Below are 17,291 nucleotides of genomic sequence, written 5' to 3' on the forward strand. Positions count from 1 at the left end.
TATGGTTGTGAGCCACCATGTGGTTGCTGGGAATTGAACTCAGGACCTTTGGAAGAGCAGGCAATGCTCTTAACCTCTGAGCCATCACTCCAGCCCCCCTGCTAATAAATTCTTGACTATCAACATGAGAATTAACTTCGTAGATTATAAGGGAAGTTATCTTTAAATCATTTTATCCCAAGAGTTTAACAGATTTATGTCATTATATAAGATGCACTTAGTAATCCAAATTCAAAATTAAAATACATAGAAACTATTATTTTAGAGGTTCTTTGATGTTATATTTATTTCTAGGCCCATTTTTTTTATAATGGTGAATATTTTGACGTTTTCTTACAAAAAGTTACAATTAGTATTAAAACATTTATTTTCTTTTAAAAGAATTTTTGAGACTAACTTTTATTTTACGGAGTTTTGCTTGCATGAATGTCTGTGCACCACATGTATGCAGTCTCTGCAGAGACCAGTAGTGGAAATTGGAACCCTGGGAACTGGAGTTACAAGAGGCTGTTACATGCCATGTTGATGCATGGACTCAAACTCAGAGGAGCAGTGAGCACACCTAACTCATAAGTCCTATCTCCACCCCTATTTTTTTCATTGTACTCTGACAGAATGTATCTATCACTTATGTAGGGACATATTGTCACAACTAACCAAAATTAGCTTTATACGATATAAAAAAAATAATATAGAGCTATGTTATAAACTGCAAAGGTGAAGAAAATATACAAATTGAAATATATGTGACATTCTACCCTGTACTAGGGACACTAATAAATCACAGCAGCCACCAATTTATTGAACACCTACGACTATTCTAATACATTAGCTTTATCATGACAGCATAAGAAAACTACTACTGCTACCATTTTGCACATGGGAAAGCAGAGTAAATCATATTCAAACTTTTTTCTGGGACTCGCTGAATGTGGCTGACAATGAGTGCTGACTGAGAAGCCAATGATAATGACAATGGATTTTGATTCTACTGCATGTACTGGCTTTGTGGGAGCCTAGTCTGTTTGGATGCTCACCTTCCTAGACCTAGATGGAGGGGGGGGGCTTGGACTTCCCACAGGGCAGGGCACCCTGACTTTTCTTAGGACTGGAGAGTGAGGGGGAGGGGGAGTAGGGGGAGTGTAAAGGAAATAGGAGGATGGGAGGAGGTGGAAATTTTTAATAAATAAGCAAATAAAAATTTAAAAATATATATAAAAATAAATAAAACTTTCTTCTGACTTGTAATGCTGAGGAAATAGAATCCCAATTTGTGGACCACATAATGAGATACTATATAATAAAAGGAAAAGAACAATATAAGAAGTTCATTTTTTAAAATCACGGCTGGTAAAGGGTAAGCTTGGGGTTTAAAGCATAGCATTTTCATCCAAAAATTTTACTGAACTGCATTACCTGGTCATATTCTTCAAAGGTATTGGCAAATACCACACCAGTCTTCTGTAACTCAAGTAAAATTCTTGTACATTATAATTTTATAATGATATTATCAGTAAAATGACTATAGAGTGATCAGTAATGATGAAGTAAAGCGGAGTGCAGGCTGAGTCCAATCAGGCTGGCCAATATGCAGATTCTCAGTCATTTTAATTTCAAAGTGATTCAAACTGCTACTACAAAAGGGGGAGGGGCAGAAGTTATTTGGTAGAAATAACTATTCACAAGACGGGGGATGTTGCTCGAAGCATCTTCCTGGTTTGCTTATTCTTCTCATGTGTCTGATGCAGACTGAATATTTCAAACACACAAATCTCTGCTCACCTAAGTGAGCACATCTTTCAATCCTTAATTTGTGACTCGGAAACCCCAGAAAGTTATGAAAGTAGCAGGTTACATTTAAAGTGCTAATGACTACACAGCATGTTTGAACTAAGTTTTACGATTTGTGGTTATTAAGATATTTAAGATAGTCTGATACACTTTGAAAGTTATAAGGTCTTGTTAAAATTCAGTGAGGAATATATTAGATTGATATTAGATGTCACGTTTTATTTGCCAAATAAAAGTCCATTAAGTTGGAAGATAGTGTTTTATGGCCCACTTTGATTTATGAGTTCCAGTGCTAGCTAGGTCTTTGGAGCTGTAGTCAAATGATGTGGTTAAAATAACCAGATGTGTTTATTTGCAAATGATTTTTTAAAGGCAAAAGGAACTGCTGATGTAAACTTAATTCATTAGGCTTTTGTAAATAAATCCAATGATAAAGATTTTTTCTGGAATTGCATATTGGAGTTCCATTGCTAGCCCATCATGCATGTGCAACAGAACTGGCCTGACATATAGCATTACAAAACATTGAAACTGTACTTATCTCCTTAATTCAAGTCTTCCCCAGAACAATCTAAACATTATCATATTTGCTACTAAACCATGGAGGATTAGTACGCTAGTTCCAATTCAAATTCTCTCATGACCCACACAATCATTGCAGCCCTGGTAAATGGCAAACACTTTACCTAAAAGCGTATAGTGTTCTTTGGGATCATTTAACAATGTTTCCTACTGGACTGGTGGTGGTGGGGGTAATGCCATAGACGATTTATGCCAAAGATGGTTTAGTGGTATTCTTAGATGCACTGGATCATTCAGTTTTCAAAGACATAGCATTGTGCGAACTGTATTTTTTTCCCTAAGCATCCCGCTGTTTGAAACTTTTTCTTTTACATTTTAACTTCATGTATATGGGTGTTTTGGCTGCACATACACCTGTACAACACATGTATTCAGTTCCTGCAGGGGCCAGAATGGGTTTTAGATCCTTTAAGACATGCACCACATATGGAAGCTAGGAATCAAACCTTCAGGAAAAGCAGCCAGTGCTCTTAACAGGTGAACAATCTTTCCACTCCTATATATCATTTATATATGTTTTTATAGTATGCAGCTGAGAATTATTGTATCCATTTAAATATCTAAGACATTTGTGAATCATAGGTATAAAATGGAACTTTCTGTAAATTGCAGTTCTAGTAGCAAATCTCTTTCTGTCTGCTGTAGCCATTCTTATGCCATTAATAATTATGTGGTTTTAGACTGTATATTTCACAATTTAAATCTAAACATCTTTATTTCAATTTTTCATTTGAGAGTTCCATGCATGTATACAATGTATTGTAATTAGATCTGTTTTCTACTCCCTGTTCCAACTTCTCCTAGCCCTCCCACAGTCATATTCTCGTTTTGCTGTTGTTTTCTGTTTGGTTTCCTTGTGATCCCCTGGGTCTAATTAGTGCTGCCCTTCACTCAAATGGGTCTTGGACTATTTAATGGAGCATGGGCCACATAGGAGAGTCCCCATCCTTGAAATAAACTGCCTTTCTCTTCCACATCAGCCACTATCTGCGGATGGCACACAAGTTGGAGAGGAGTCTTACAAGCTTCACCCAAATTCTGTAGATTCCATAATTTTTGTATAATTTTCATTCCTCCTGTTTCCTGACAGTCACACTGAAACAAAACGCTTGATGTGACAAACATATGTGATGGGGTGATCAGAAAGTGACCAAAGGAAAGATTATTTCACCTCAAGGAGCCAGCTGTATTACTTACCTGTGAGCCTGTGGAGTACCGTCCTGGAGTTCGAGAACCAGATGTTTTCCCTGAGCCAATCGAACTCTCCGTGCTTTTCCCACTACAGCAATGCGTGCGCAAGCATTTCCCATATTCTTTTCGTACCTAACCAATGAAATGTTAACTTCTATTAGAGCTTCATCCATTTCAGCTAAGAAATAAGATACAATGTGTATATGAGCTTTTATTTTGAAGAACGTACTTCCTAACTCCACAGAAACAAAAACTGTTTATCATCATATTGTAGTATGAAATAGTAAAATTCATGTTGACAATCTTAAATCTCATGCTACTGTAATCTTTGTAAATACTCACACTGTATCGGTAACACCCAGTAGTATTACCTCGTAATTCAAAGACATTGTATTTGAAACTTTCAAGACACTGTTTTAGACTTATTAATTTTAGAGTTTGACTTACTGGTGCAATGGTATTTTAACTATTGTTTTTTAGATAAAAAAATCAGTGAGAAAGTTGAAAAGAGTGAGGTAGAGAAGCCAAGAGAGCAAAGAGAAAAAAGATTTAATATTTAAAGACAGAAAATGGAACTGTGCTGAGCTAAGCATGTCATTTAAATCTATATTTCTTGCTCATTTTTCTTCTAAGATTAATATTTCAAGAAAGCATAAAACATTTGAAATATTTTAATATACTTCCATAAAATTGTTTTAATAATTACACAGAAATACAGCTACTCTTTTATTTTTAAACAGCCCCGGAGAATAAATTCTTAATTTATAAAAGTACTGAGGAAATAAAGATCAACATCTATATTTTGTGTCTTCAAAGTTGGGGATATATCAAGAATTTTTGGACATGTTTAAATTTTTATTACTGTAGATTTAACTGAACAAAACATGAAAATAATTGATATTTCTACTTGTCAAAAATAACACAACAAAGGGACACCTTATTATACTTATTTTACACATATATTTTCACATGATGTGATATTTGTACATTATTGTTAATCCTTTATGTAAACAATTTTACTGAGTACATAATTTCTACTATTTATAACAATGTAGCATTCCAGTGTAATATCATTGAAAATAAAAAATTAAATATATGATTTTAAAGAAAAATTATTTAGATTCAAACTATATTCTGGTTTCTTTTAAGAAGTCACTTTGTTTGAATAGTTATTATCTAATAGGAATGGTATGATAGCTAATCTCATGGTCAGTGTGAATAGATTTAAAGTCATGAGAACACACCAGAGATGCATCTATAGGGTTCTTTCCTGAGAGGTTTGACTGAGGAGTGATGAACGACAATGAAGGCTGCTATAGGGTAATACATTTATACACCGTTAAGATTTGTCACTCATATCAGTTTAATAAAGTGCTGATTGGCCAGTAGCCAGACAGGAAGTATAGGCGGGGTAATCAGACTAAGAGAATTCGGGGAAGAGGAAAGGCAGAAATTCAGTCATCAGCCTGATACAGAGGAAGCAAATATGAGAACGCCTTACTGAGAAAAGGTATCAAGACATGTGGCTAAACATAGATAAGATTTATGGGTTAATTTAAGTTATAAAAGCTAGTTAATAATAATCCTGAGCTAACAGGCTAAACAGTTTATAATTAATGTAAGTCTCTATGTGTTTCTTTGGGACTAAATAGCTATGGGATTGGATAGGACAGAAACTTCTGTCTACAGAAGGCAAACAGTACCACAGGCTGAAGTCCAGCACTCTGCTTCCTGACTGAGGACCTGACATGGACAGCTATCTTACACTCCCACAAGCCTTCACTTCCATGAAGTGCTATGTCATCTTGAACTGTGAGCCAAAATTAATGCTTTTTCTTTAAGTTACTTCTGTCAGTTATTTTGTAATGAAATAAATTACTTAGTACAAGTAATGGAATGTAAGGACATAGCTTTGAAGTCAAAAACTTGCTTAGTGTGAACCCAGTATCCCTCCCCCCATAAAAAGAACAATGACAGAGAAACAGAGTGAAACCAAATATCAATGAAGAGTGCCTTAGTGGGCATAGGTGGTGAGGACCAAATAAAACTTATCAAAGATACCTATGAGACGGCACTGAAAAGAAAGTTTACAATTACTCTGCTTTCAAGATAAGGTTGAGAAAAGATAAAAAAACAAGAGAGAAGATAGCATCCTATTTTAACAGTATGCGACAAATGAAGACCATTTTGTTTGGATGGTTACTAAATTATCAATAGAATATCTGCTTACTATTCATTATTCTTAAAATAATATGGCAATAATTTGATTACAGTTTTGGGAAGCTTTAAGATAATCTTAAAGAAAGATACTTGTGATAGCATAGTTTGAAATTTTGTATTAAATTTGTGAATCATCTTTAAGAACTTTAATGTCCTCTAATCTCATTTTCTTTTTTTGGTGCACCTAGCCAATGATTGTGTTTCCTCAATCCAGAAGGTTTTTTTTTTTTGGAACAAATATTGTAGTAGAAAAAAAAGAGAAGGAAGAATTGTGGAGCAGCAATCTTCTTCCAGGCATCAAAGAAATACTGCTACTAAGCCATAGGAGTTCATTGTGAACTATTTGCATTTTTTTTAAAAAAAAAAGATCAAATATTCTGCACTCATTTTATAAACAATCAGCAAATCTAGATATATGGCCATGTCAACCTCCATGAAAGCTGCATTGCTATGTGATTCAATACGCTAATTATCTTTTGCTCTCATATGATTTAAAATGTTCAGCATATATCTTAATGGAAACGATTAACTTGGGCCATATTCATAGAATATCTAATCTACTTCACATGATATGTCATCTGATAACACTATCTTATTTCAATGTGATGTGTAAGATATAGAAGACAGAAAATAAAGTAAACCTTACTTGTAGAATATTTTTCTATATTTTCAAGTCAGAATAAATAATTCTAGAGCATTGAGGGTATAATGAATAAATGAATTCATAAAAACGGCAACAGTGACCAATCTTACTCTAGCCAGTGGAAGAATTGTTGATATACCATACACTCTGTACTGCAAAATAAAGTTCAACTCAAAAGGTTTAATTTCTATTTAAGAGTTTAATCAGTCAACAAGTAACCTTAGTGAATAGTATATATTTAGCCAAAATATGTAAGCAATTGTAAGAGCAAAGTTGTATTAGTGAAATTTAATCAGAAAACTTTTAAAGATGTTTTTGTTGTGAGAAAGTCAATTATTTGACTATGTAAGAAAATTTTTATATTTGCTGGTACTGAGGCATGTTCTTGATACTAAATAAAAGTGCCACCCATTTTTCTCTTAAAAATACAAAGAAAAGATGATTATTTACTATAATCCTAAAGATATGTTCCCAATCATGGCTTAGCAACTATATCTATTAAGTACCCTATAGTTGATACTGTAATGTGAATCTGTCCCTGAAAAATGTATCTGTTAGAAATTTAATGCCTTCATCAATGTGTTAATGTACCAGAGGTACAGTCTCTGAGAGGTAATTAAGATTAGATGAGATCCTAGGGTGGCAGTAGTGGCTCTCCGGGAGGAGGAAAGCAACTCTGCTTGCTATAGAATGAAGACCACACAAGTCTAAAACCTCAATAGTGGCATCTCCAACTCCAAAATGGTGAGATAAAGAAATCCTTTATAATTACCTGGTCTTTTTCTTTACTGTTTGCCTGTCTCTTCTTCTTTCTACCCATCAAGAACAGCTGATTACTATCTGCTGGCCATACTCAGTTGTTCTACTTCTAGGGACACAAGCTAAAGGTTAAACTGTTGTTCTCACCACTCCTAGAACTCCAATTGGTGCTGTCTATGGAGTCGCGTCTTATGGAAATGGCATAGAAGTGATATAAGCCACATTCAGATGGTTTTCACAAAGTTCTTGGTCACTCCCAGATTATCTGCTGGATGCCATCAACCATGATGATTACAAAATTCTATGTCAAGTCTTTATCCAACTTGTATCTTCATGGGTTTAGTGTGTTATTGAGTGAAAATAAGCACATGGTGAGTTAAACTACTGACATTTTGGGGATATCATCATTTGATAGACTTCAGCCATCCAATTTTAGCCTGTCTTTGTGGTGAATATGACTCCATCAGCATAAAATTCATCCATTCTAATATATGTAATCTAGATTTAGGGATCTGGCTGATCATTATTAATCTATCCTATATTTGCCACCATAGGAAAACATGGTAGACATTTACTGCCAGCTGAAATTGAAACACAATATAATTCTGTTTTATTCTCATCCACTTGTTCATCTTAATAAGGGGACATGAGTATTTTGGACAGTATTTTGATTTTTAGTTTTGAATAAACAAATTTGAAGTAGAGAAAATTAGTCCTCATATTTCTTATTTTCTAAAACAGAATTAAAGTCTTAGTATGACTTTCTGAGATTAAAATATTTGCCACTTCATTTTTAGACCCATCTTTTAAAATACTTCATAATTATTTTCATCACCTCCATGTCACATATGGGAAAACAGGGATATGAGGAGGATAATTAATTTGTTAAAAATCAGAGAACTTTTTAAATGGAGATCCTAAGAATGAAACCCAAGCAATCTGTCTAAGGTTCCATATAATAAAAACTATAGAGACACAATTTTAATAGAGTTAATAGTATTATACTAGAAACCCAATCTTATGGTTCAAATATATGAAACAAAGTATTTAATAACTAAATTTGTCTTTTTGAATGAATTATTTCCTTATCAGTATATAAAATCATAAAAGTCACCTATTTTGCAATTTACTTGAAAGAATTACTCTCTAAAATACAACTTCCACTTTTCTCCCCATGGATATACAAACAAGTCTGTAAGAAAATACTTTTTTGAAAATTATACAAATAATAAAATGTGGTTTGGTTAACTTAAACACCCTTTCTAACTATTATATTTTTACAATGTATATATGTTGTCATTACTAATATAAAAATAAATGAAGTGATATGTTTCATTTGGTTTTTGAGAATGTAGAGTAATATGTTTCATTTAAAGAAAACAACAAGGAATGCTGTATGTGAATAGCATCCTTTACGATCACGAAGTATATGTCACTTGAGCTTGGAAAACTGTAGCTTACCTTCTTCTGTAGGACACAGTGGAAAATGAATATAAACATTCCCTGTAGAGAATTGAAAATGGTGAAGAGATACGCCATGATGACTGTGCTTTCATTAATATACATGAGTCCAAAGGCCCAGGTCAATCCTAACAGGCAGAGGAGAGCTATTGCACCTATAACCCATGACCTGTGGAGAGAAGAGAAAACGCAGAGTTAACAAATAATTAGTGCCGAGTTAATATAACCACGTGCAATCAATGATACTGACACTGAAAAAAAAGTTATGGTAAGTTTTAACGACAGAAAATGTGAGACAAGCGGTATATATAAGTGCTTTAAGATTTTAATGGTACTAGAAGTTATCAAGCTTGAGGTGATGTACATGGATGAAAATGTTATGAACACAGAAATTCATTTAAGCAAAAGCAGATTTGTGCCATAAATTATTCATGTGTTTTCAATACGTATGCAAATGGTATGGATATGTAATTATGGTGAATGGGAAAGGAGGAAAAGTCTTCAAAGTTACATTAGTTTTCATCAGACTCCTTGGTATATTTGAATCACTAGGCACTCAGTGTTTCTTCTAATACTTTTGGATAGCATATTTCCAAATTTCCTTTTTTTTCTGACTAAAAATTATTATAAGTTTTGGAAAAACTAACTCTGACTAGAAGAAACCAGTATTTGAGGCATATGTTTAGAGCAAAAGAGGCTTGTTTTTCTAATTCTATAAAGAAGTAGAGGTGTGCAGAAACAGTGGGGTTAGAAGTGAAAGTTCCACTCTAGTGGTAAGCACTTTTTAGCTTTCGTGTACTATCTTGTTGATTATGCTGAACTAAGCTTTTCAAAATCAGGCCTTTAACCTCTTGGCAGGCCTAGGGTGTCTTCAACTCTTAGAAGCGCCTACAAACTCAGGGAAGAGGATGAAGTTGAGAATGGGGATGGAGTGGTATGAAAGGAGTAACATAGCACTAGAGGAAAGCTGTCCCTTTTACTCCGTTTGCTTAGTTTCCTCCACGCTGCCATGGTTCATGGTAATAAGATGACAGGAGTTCATGTATTTATGGTCATCCTACACACTTACTGGGAATAAAATGAACTGTTGTAATAGATGGGGCTCTAGTAACTGGAAATGGAATCCTTTGCCATTTGGAAGTAGAGGGAAAACAGGACCCAAAGCATCTAAGATTCCTACATACTCACAGGCCCATCCCTTACTATCTCAGCATCACTTCTTTGGACACAGCAAGTTAACAATTTTTTTCAGCATCCTGTTATCTTTCATTTTTGACATCCAAGGAGGAAATATTTGGGGTAATTGATTCTTTGCAAGAGAAGAGAGAGAGAAAACTACATAATTCACCATAATATGAATTCAATTATTTTATTTTTTGAAAAGATTTGAAGATATTGTTCCAGAGGCTTATTAAAATGAATAATGTTGTTATTTTTCTTCCACATAATCAGGCATTATATTTCATATTTAAATGTCCACTGACCATATCAGGTTTCTTATAAAACACCAAGACTTTGAATGAAGGAGGTATGTTCTTGCATTTGGCACATTTGCTTATATGAATTAGAAACGCCTTCAATGTTAATATTTATTTCACAACTGAAGTCCAAAATATGGAAACATTCAAACAATAGCTCTCGGGTTCTAACAGATAGCAGAAAAAGGAAAAATGGAAAGAATCATCATTAAATAAAGAGAAAAAAATTCGTAGATTTAGCAACCAAATGATGGCACAAAATATTGACATCAGCCATTATCCAGTAGAAAACACACAATAGAGCCAAGGGTTAAATGGTCTAGAACTGCAGTGAGTTCTCATTTCCAAAGAAGGAAATAAGCAAAAGCATGAAGAAGAAAATGTGATGGCATCAGGGAATGGAGACAAAGGACTCTTCACCAGAAGAACAAACTGAACGTCTACAGCAAGGTAGCCCACAGGAGGCCAATTGTAGTTGATTCTTGCAGGACAGGCAAGTTTTAAAGTTACAGGCAAATGACCAATTGTTTTCATTATCTCTCCATTTGTTAGACTGGTACAGACTTGTAAATTTGATTCAGAAATTTTAAATGTATTCATCAGCAATTAGATGATTCATCATGATATAGGTGCCAAATTTCAAAAGGAAGAGATGGCATAGGTAAAATTTAAATTTCAAAAAGTCTTTCCCCCTTTTATAGATACAGTTAATATAGGAAATTGTTAATGCTAATTACAAGCAGGTAGATTCTCATCCATAAAATCATTTTAAAGATACGCTACTAAGTCACAAAATAATTTAAGATGAATGACACCTGAACACACAACAGAAATTTGACCCCACGACCATGGAAGGGCACATCACAATTTGAGAAGCTCTCCATGACGGACAAGTCTGTACCACAGGAAAGTGCTGTTACTGAGGCACCGAATTCAAGTGATATCCCATTAACTGAGGCGAAGGGGAATTCTTTTTCTTGTATGGCAATACACCCGTAGCACTCTATGCAAAAGTTGCATGTCAGCGTTTCCTGCACAGTTTGCTCTTCTGCCTCAATGTGAATGACAGAAGCTCTAGCGATTCTTGGTACTGATCTGACAGCTGGGTCATGAGACCACACTGATAAATGCAATTTATCAGCCATTCAGGTCATTCTTACTTGATGAAGGGTCTGTTATCCTCATAGCTAAAGAATGCATAGACATAAAGACAAGAACACCAACATTAGCATTTTTATGATAAAGAATTTCATATGAAAAAAATATCCTCCTCTTTCCTCACCAAAGGCCTGTATTTGCCACCTCCCTGAAAGGTATCATAACCTTCCCTTTATATCCAGAAGGTAAATCCTAAAATGACCATGAGAACTTAAATACCAGGGAATAAAATCAATTTTACAATACTGCAATATCCCATATGAGACTCACAATTCCATTTTTTCATCATGTGCTCATATTACTTGTGACTTGACAGAGACATTTATTTCTTAGAGATCACATTTCTCTAGAGAATGAGAAATTTTATGAGCAATCTGAAAAAAAAGGCTTGGGGGCATGCTTAAAATGATAGATGTCATGCCACTAAAAGGTATTCCCTTATTCTGTAATATTAGGGGGATAAGATGACTTAATTATGGACAATATGCCTCTAAGTAATTTTAACACAGAGATGATGATTAACCTGAGTTAAATCTGATCATTACAGCTCCTTTTTTCTTTCCTTCTTGCCAGAAGCAATATATTTTCCTGCACTATGAATACACAAATAATGTTCTTGAGAAGGCCCATCTGTGATGAATTTTGAATAAAGAGAAGCACTGATAAAAACTCACTCTCCAGAAAGATGAGAGAGTAAATATTGCAATGAGATAGAATGCGAGCCCCGTCTGTGAAACCTGCTTGCCTCAGGTTTACATACATCCCAGCTCCATCATTTACTAGATATTCATTAGGCAGAATCTAATTAACTTGTGACTGTGTCAGGTTGTGTCTATAAAGTGGTCACGATTAGAATGTAAGTATAATCTATAGCATTCTTGTAAAAAAAAAACAAGTTTTTATCTGAGTAACAAAATACTTTTAATATTACTCGGCTGTCTAACTCTAACCTCAAACTGAAAATATAAAATTAATATAAAATTTCTTATCCAATGGAAAAAACACTCAGTACATAAATATTGAACAGTTAAATGCCTGATAAGATGTGCAGGAAGTAATATGATGCAGGGAAAGAGATGTGGCTGAAATAAATCAGTAGATGGAGCAGAGTGAATGGAATTATGTACTCCATGTGGTGAGTGCTAATCAAAACTGGCGGTGTAGCTTCATCAAAACAGAATAACACTTCAAATTCCATTTCCAAGGCACACAAGTCATAATGCAAATGATCCAAAACCTCACATCGGTAGTACATATGACTCTAGATGATACAGTTCTAGAAAATACCACCACCATAGGACCATAGGAAAGTTCTATTGGATAATGCTGAACCTGGATGGTTTATGAACATTTTAGGTCAATAAGTATAATTGCAAAAGATGTTTACGTTATGTCACAAAAATTTGCAGAAGAATGTCTATCAATTTTTGTTGGCTATAATGTACCCAGACAGAAAATAATGAATTTATTGTATAAGTTACAAGACAAAGTGGAAATATTTACTATTATATTTAGTCCCATTACATCAGTATATTCTATCTATGAGACAGAAGGCTTACAAATACTTTAAAAATTAAAATAGGTAGGCAGTGGTGGTGCATGCCTTTAATAATAGCACCCAGGAGGGAGAGGCAGGTAGATCTCTGTTAGTTCGAGGCCAGCCTTGTCTACAAGAACTAGCTCCAGGACAGGCACCAAAGCTATAGAGAAACCTTGTCTTAAAAGAGGTATATAGAGGCATGGTTGACCTTAGTTAAAATTTTACATACACTGGCTCTCCTGACTAAATAACTATGCATGTTATGCAATTGTAATTAAAGAAGCATACACTCAAACAATTATTGAACATCTGGAATCTGTATGAAATCTATCTTACAGAAAGAGAGCAAGTTATAGTGATAAGGCGGTAAGGGTAAAGGGCATCCATTATGTACATGGGACCAAAAAAAGGGACAAAAGGCAGAGGTGCCATGAAGGAGGGTAGCAGTGGAATTTGGCAGGAAAAGGAAATATTCATTAAAATATCTGGGAAACTGGAATTACAGAGTGGCTTCCAAAAAGAATAAACATAAACTGTAAATTATAAAACCCTAAAACAAATATTATACAGTAGGGAAAATAAAAAGAAATAGAGAAAATGGTTTTTATTCTTGGCTTTAAAAATTTCTCCGAAAAATTTAAAAATATATACAATACAGGAAGAAGTTGATACTTTATGTAATGTCACAGATATATGTACACATACATGATAAAGAAAAATTAGAAGAAGTTACTTATTAGGCCAAATTATCTCTTAGTAATGAAAGAAAAAAAAGAATAGAAAGCTGCCAAGAAATATAACGTCTCATTATAAAAGAAGAATCCAGTAGTAAAAAATGATCTTAATAATTTAGTTATATAGGGTTCTGATTTTTTAGCAAATAATGATAGAATGAGCAATATTTTATAGACTTTTCTATTGCTAATCAGAAAATAAGCAGTGAATTCAATGATAATAAAACCAATACAAAACAAAGAAAAGAATAAATATAAAACAACTAAGAATTGTATAAAAGAAATATCAACCACTTTTACAAAGAAAACATACTGGTTTTCAAATTATATTTCATTATACACAATAAGTTAGTGCCTAGTAATCAAAATAAATTTGCCAATAAGTGGTTTCTATTTATGTTCCTACTTTATATTTCTAGTATCATAATTAAATGACTTAGTTTTAAACTTAGATTCATCTTTGTTCTTTCATAGAGAAGATGTTGGGCAAGCCTTTCAAAATGACTGGCTTAAATCCTCAGTTTCCATGAGCAGACACAAAGAGTGTGCTAAAATGCCTACTTTAATAGCGTGAGAACAAGCAAAAAAAAAAAAAAAGAACCAGAGACTCTGATGACAGATTTATAAAAAATACATAACTATGTAGTGGAATATCTCAACAGTCGCTGAAATTTAGCCAAGGCAAAATAAGATTACTAAATTTCCAAGTGTGGACTGAGCAGCTCGAGATGTCTGCCACCCTATTGAACTTTCTGCACATTTTAATTACAACCAAGCAGTTTCATGAATAGAGTTTCATTTTAGGTCACTATTGACACGAACATTCAGCACTTTTGAAGTGCAGATAAAAAAAATATAATTTGAAAACAAAACAACATTGCTATTGTAATCCACTCTGAATAAAAAAAAAAGAATAAGAAAAAAAAAAAGCCTTCATGCTTGCCTGTTATTTTTGCTTGGGAGAAGTATTCACTTCACATATGAAGAAGCTAATATGAAAGTTTGGAAAGCTACTTGTGGAGGCTAATATCCTAGTCAGTGGATCCACAATATGAAAACAAGTCAAACATGCATGAATCCATGCATTTGAGACTCAAAAGAGAAATTCTAGCTCTCACCATGCCAATTGTCTAAAAAAATATTCACAACTAGAACATCCTTTAAGTTACTTGGGGAAAAATATTTGTCCCACAACAAAATGTGCTATCTCCAGTTTTACAAACATGAGCAGTAACAACCCACTTATTTAGTAAACAAGTTAAACACCTTAGAGTCCCATCCCTGTCTCCTAAAGTTTCTACTAAATTATTTTCAATCTGTAAACTCCACTTTAAAACTTTAGCTCCCGAGAGGTTAGAATTGAGCTCTGTGTATATTCTGCATGGACAAGGGCCCGGATTCAACCCGAAGTACACACAAAATGTGTGTTTAATAAATTAATGGGCAATTAGGGATGCAATCTAATATCATATGTTAAGGCATATAAAGAGCATTATTAATCTGAAGCACAAATGCTATTTAAATGCAATTATATTCAGACAATTTTCACTTTTTCAAAGATATACACTACTCTTTTGGGTGAAAATCACAGTTCTATGAGTAGCTAATTTAGATTCAGACTATGAAGCTGATGGCATACATATTTCCTTTGAAATATAAAAGGAATCTGACCCAAGGCCTATGCAAAGAACAAAGGAGATGCTAATTTTTACATTTTCATTATTAAGAAGACATTTTCTCCTTAGGAAGGTTTTCAGGATTTCTAATACATCCTTAGATAGCCATTGCTGCTCCCATATCTGATATAAACCTAATTATTTGGAGAGAAGAATGAAAAAATAATTTAATCTCAAGATATAGTGCATAATACTGTGCCTACAACTATCATCCTTCAACCTGGTTTTCTCAAATGTCAGCTTCCAGCATATGGAGTGGGCTGAATGCATTTATTCATAATACATGGTTCTTGGGAAGATATGGGAATTTTAATGCATTTTAAACAAAATGCCTCCAAAAAGAGACCATCCTTTTAATACTTCAGAGCACTTGAAATTATAGTCTCCCCAAAATGCAGGATATGAAGAGACTCAATATCACTGCCTGAATACAAAGTTGTGCGAATCTGTGAAAACCTGACTGGTTTCAGCTTTTAAATAGTGGAATCAAGGTAATCAATGAAGGACTAAGGAATGCTTAAGGGATGTCATAAATAGCATGAACTGAATCTGGTAGTCAGACAATCTACAGAGCGGGTGCTGTTTCGACTGTGTTATTCTTCCTGTCAGCTGTTTATGACAATGGCAAAGCATGTTATATGCACCAAGAAAATCGAGAACAACCGGAAACAATGACAAACCACATGCAAGCACAGAATTCTCATAAAGGATGTTTTCTTTTCATATAATGAACAATAGAAAACTACTCTTAATTCTAATTCCAAGAATAAATGCATCAATGATATGAATTAGAGAAATATTTGTTTAAAATTGTAAGAAATGTATAGTTTGGATAAGAATGTCTCTTTTAGGCTCATATGTTTGGATATATGATCCTTAGTTGATGGAACTGTTTACGAAGGAATAGGAGGTGATGTTCTTTTGGAAGAGGTATGCCACTGGGAATGGACTTTGATGATTCAAAGTCATTCCTGTGCTCTCCTTCTCTCTCTGCCTCCTGTCTGTGGATCAAGGTGTAAGTTCTCAGGTATTCATTGACTCTCCCATTATGGATTCTAACTCTCTGCAGCTGTATACTCTAAATTTAATGTTTTTTTTTAAATAGGATACTTTGGCAGTGGTGTTTTATATTATAGCAAAAGTAACGAAGACAACGTATCTTCTGCAATATATAAACCCTTTTTGAAATAATATTCCTAACTATTTAAAATTCAATCTTTTAAATTTTAAAAAAAATAAGAATTTTGATGGTGACAGAAGCTATGAAAAAATTATATGGTGATGTAAGCTATGTCTAAACTTATGAGTATTATTTTGAGCTTCCCTCTTAGTACCCCAAATCACTATCTATCTATCTATCTATCATCTATCTATCTATCTATCTATCTATCTATCTATCTATCTATCTATCTATCTACCTACCTACCTATCCATTTATTTGCCATTTCTTCCTTCCTTTTTTCCTTTATTTATTTTTACCAGTAATGAGTAAAGAACATAAATATTAATGTTGCCAAGTATAGTAACACCTGCCTTCAATCCCAGTAATGGAGACAGAAGCAAGAATATCTTTATTGAGTTTGAGATCAGCTTGGTCTCTACAGTTGGAAGTAAATCAGGGATACATAGTGGTACCCTTACTCAAAATAAAAGGAGAAAAAAAATGAAGAATGCCTCAAAATATTTTCCTCACTACTCACCAAGAAAACTTTGAAGTTTATGAACAATTTTATTAACTGTGACTCCATACCAGATTTATATTCTCATAAAGTTCAGACATTTTTCATATTATTGCTCTGACTATAGTATAAAAAATGAGATAATTTTGAAAAGTAGGCTATATGTTTATATACAGGCTATATATATCTTGATATATTAACATGAAGAAAAATATAAGCATTAAAATCTTCCAGTGATATTGTTTTATTTTTCAAGTTTATGGCAATTATCTTTTCCTTTTATAGAATCCAATCTCTCTTGACACCATGCAGTATTAATAGACTACTGATCAGGCTGAACATAATTCTAGCTTAATTGTTTCTATCAACATTTAGAAAT

The 17,291-nt window shown here is 33.7% G+C and overlaps 1 protein-coding gene across 27 annotated transcripts in view; it reads right to left on the reverse strand.

Annotated features, from left to right (window-relative positions):
- The window catches only part of Adgrl3 (adhesion G protein-coupled receptor L3), a 734,954-nt gene that overhangs the window by 55,844 nt on the left and 661,819 nt on the right, over positions 1–17,291 (reverse strand). For 18 of the 27 annotated variants that reach the window (XM_075942857.1, XM_075942861.1, XM_075942854.1 and 15 more), the window contains 3 exons: positions 11,286–11,312; positions 8,648–8,816; positions 3,571–3,696 (listed from right to left, as the gene is read on the reverse strand). In XM_075942857.1, coding sequence (XP_075798972.1) covers positions 3,571–3,696; positions 8,648–8,816; positions 11,286–11,312 — 322 coding nt within the window. The remainder of the gene's footprint in view (positions 1–3,570; positions 3,697–8,647; positions 8,817–11,285; positions 11,313–17,291) is intronic. The other 9 variants (XM_075942855.1, XM_075942860.1, XM_075942843.1 and 6 more) reach the window with 1 other exon arrangement.

This window comes from Microtus pennsylvanicus, chromosome 12 (genome assembly GCF_037038515.1).
Source record: "Microtus pennsylvanicus isolate mMicPen1 chromosome 12, mMicPen1.hap1, whole genome shotgun sequence".
In the NCBI taxonomy this organism is placed as follows: Eukaryota; Metazoa; Chordata; class Mammalia; order Rodentia; family Cricetidae; genus Microtus; species Microtus pennsylvanicus.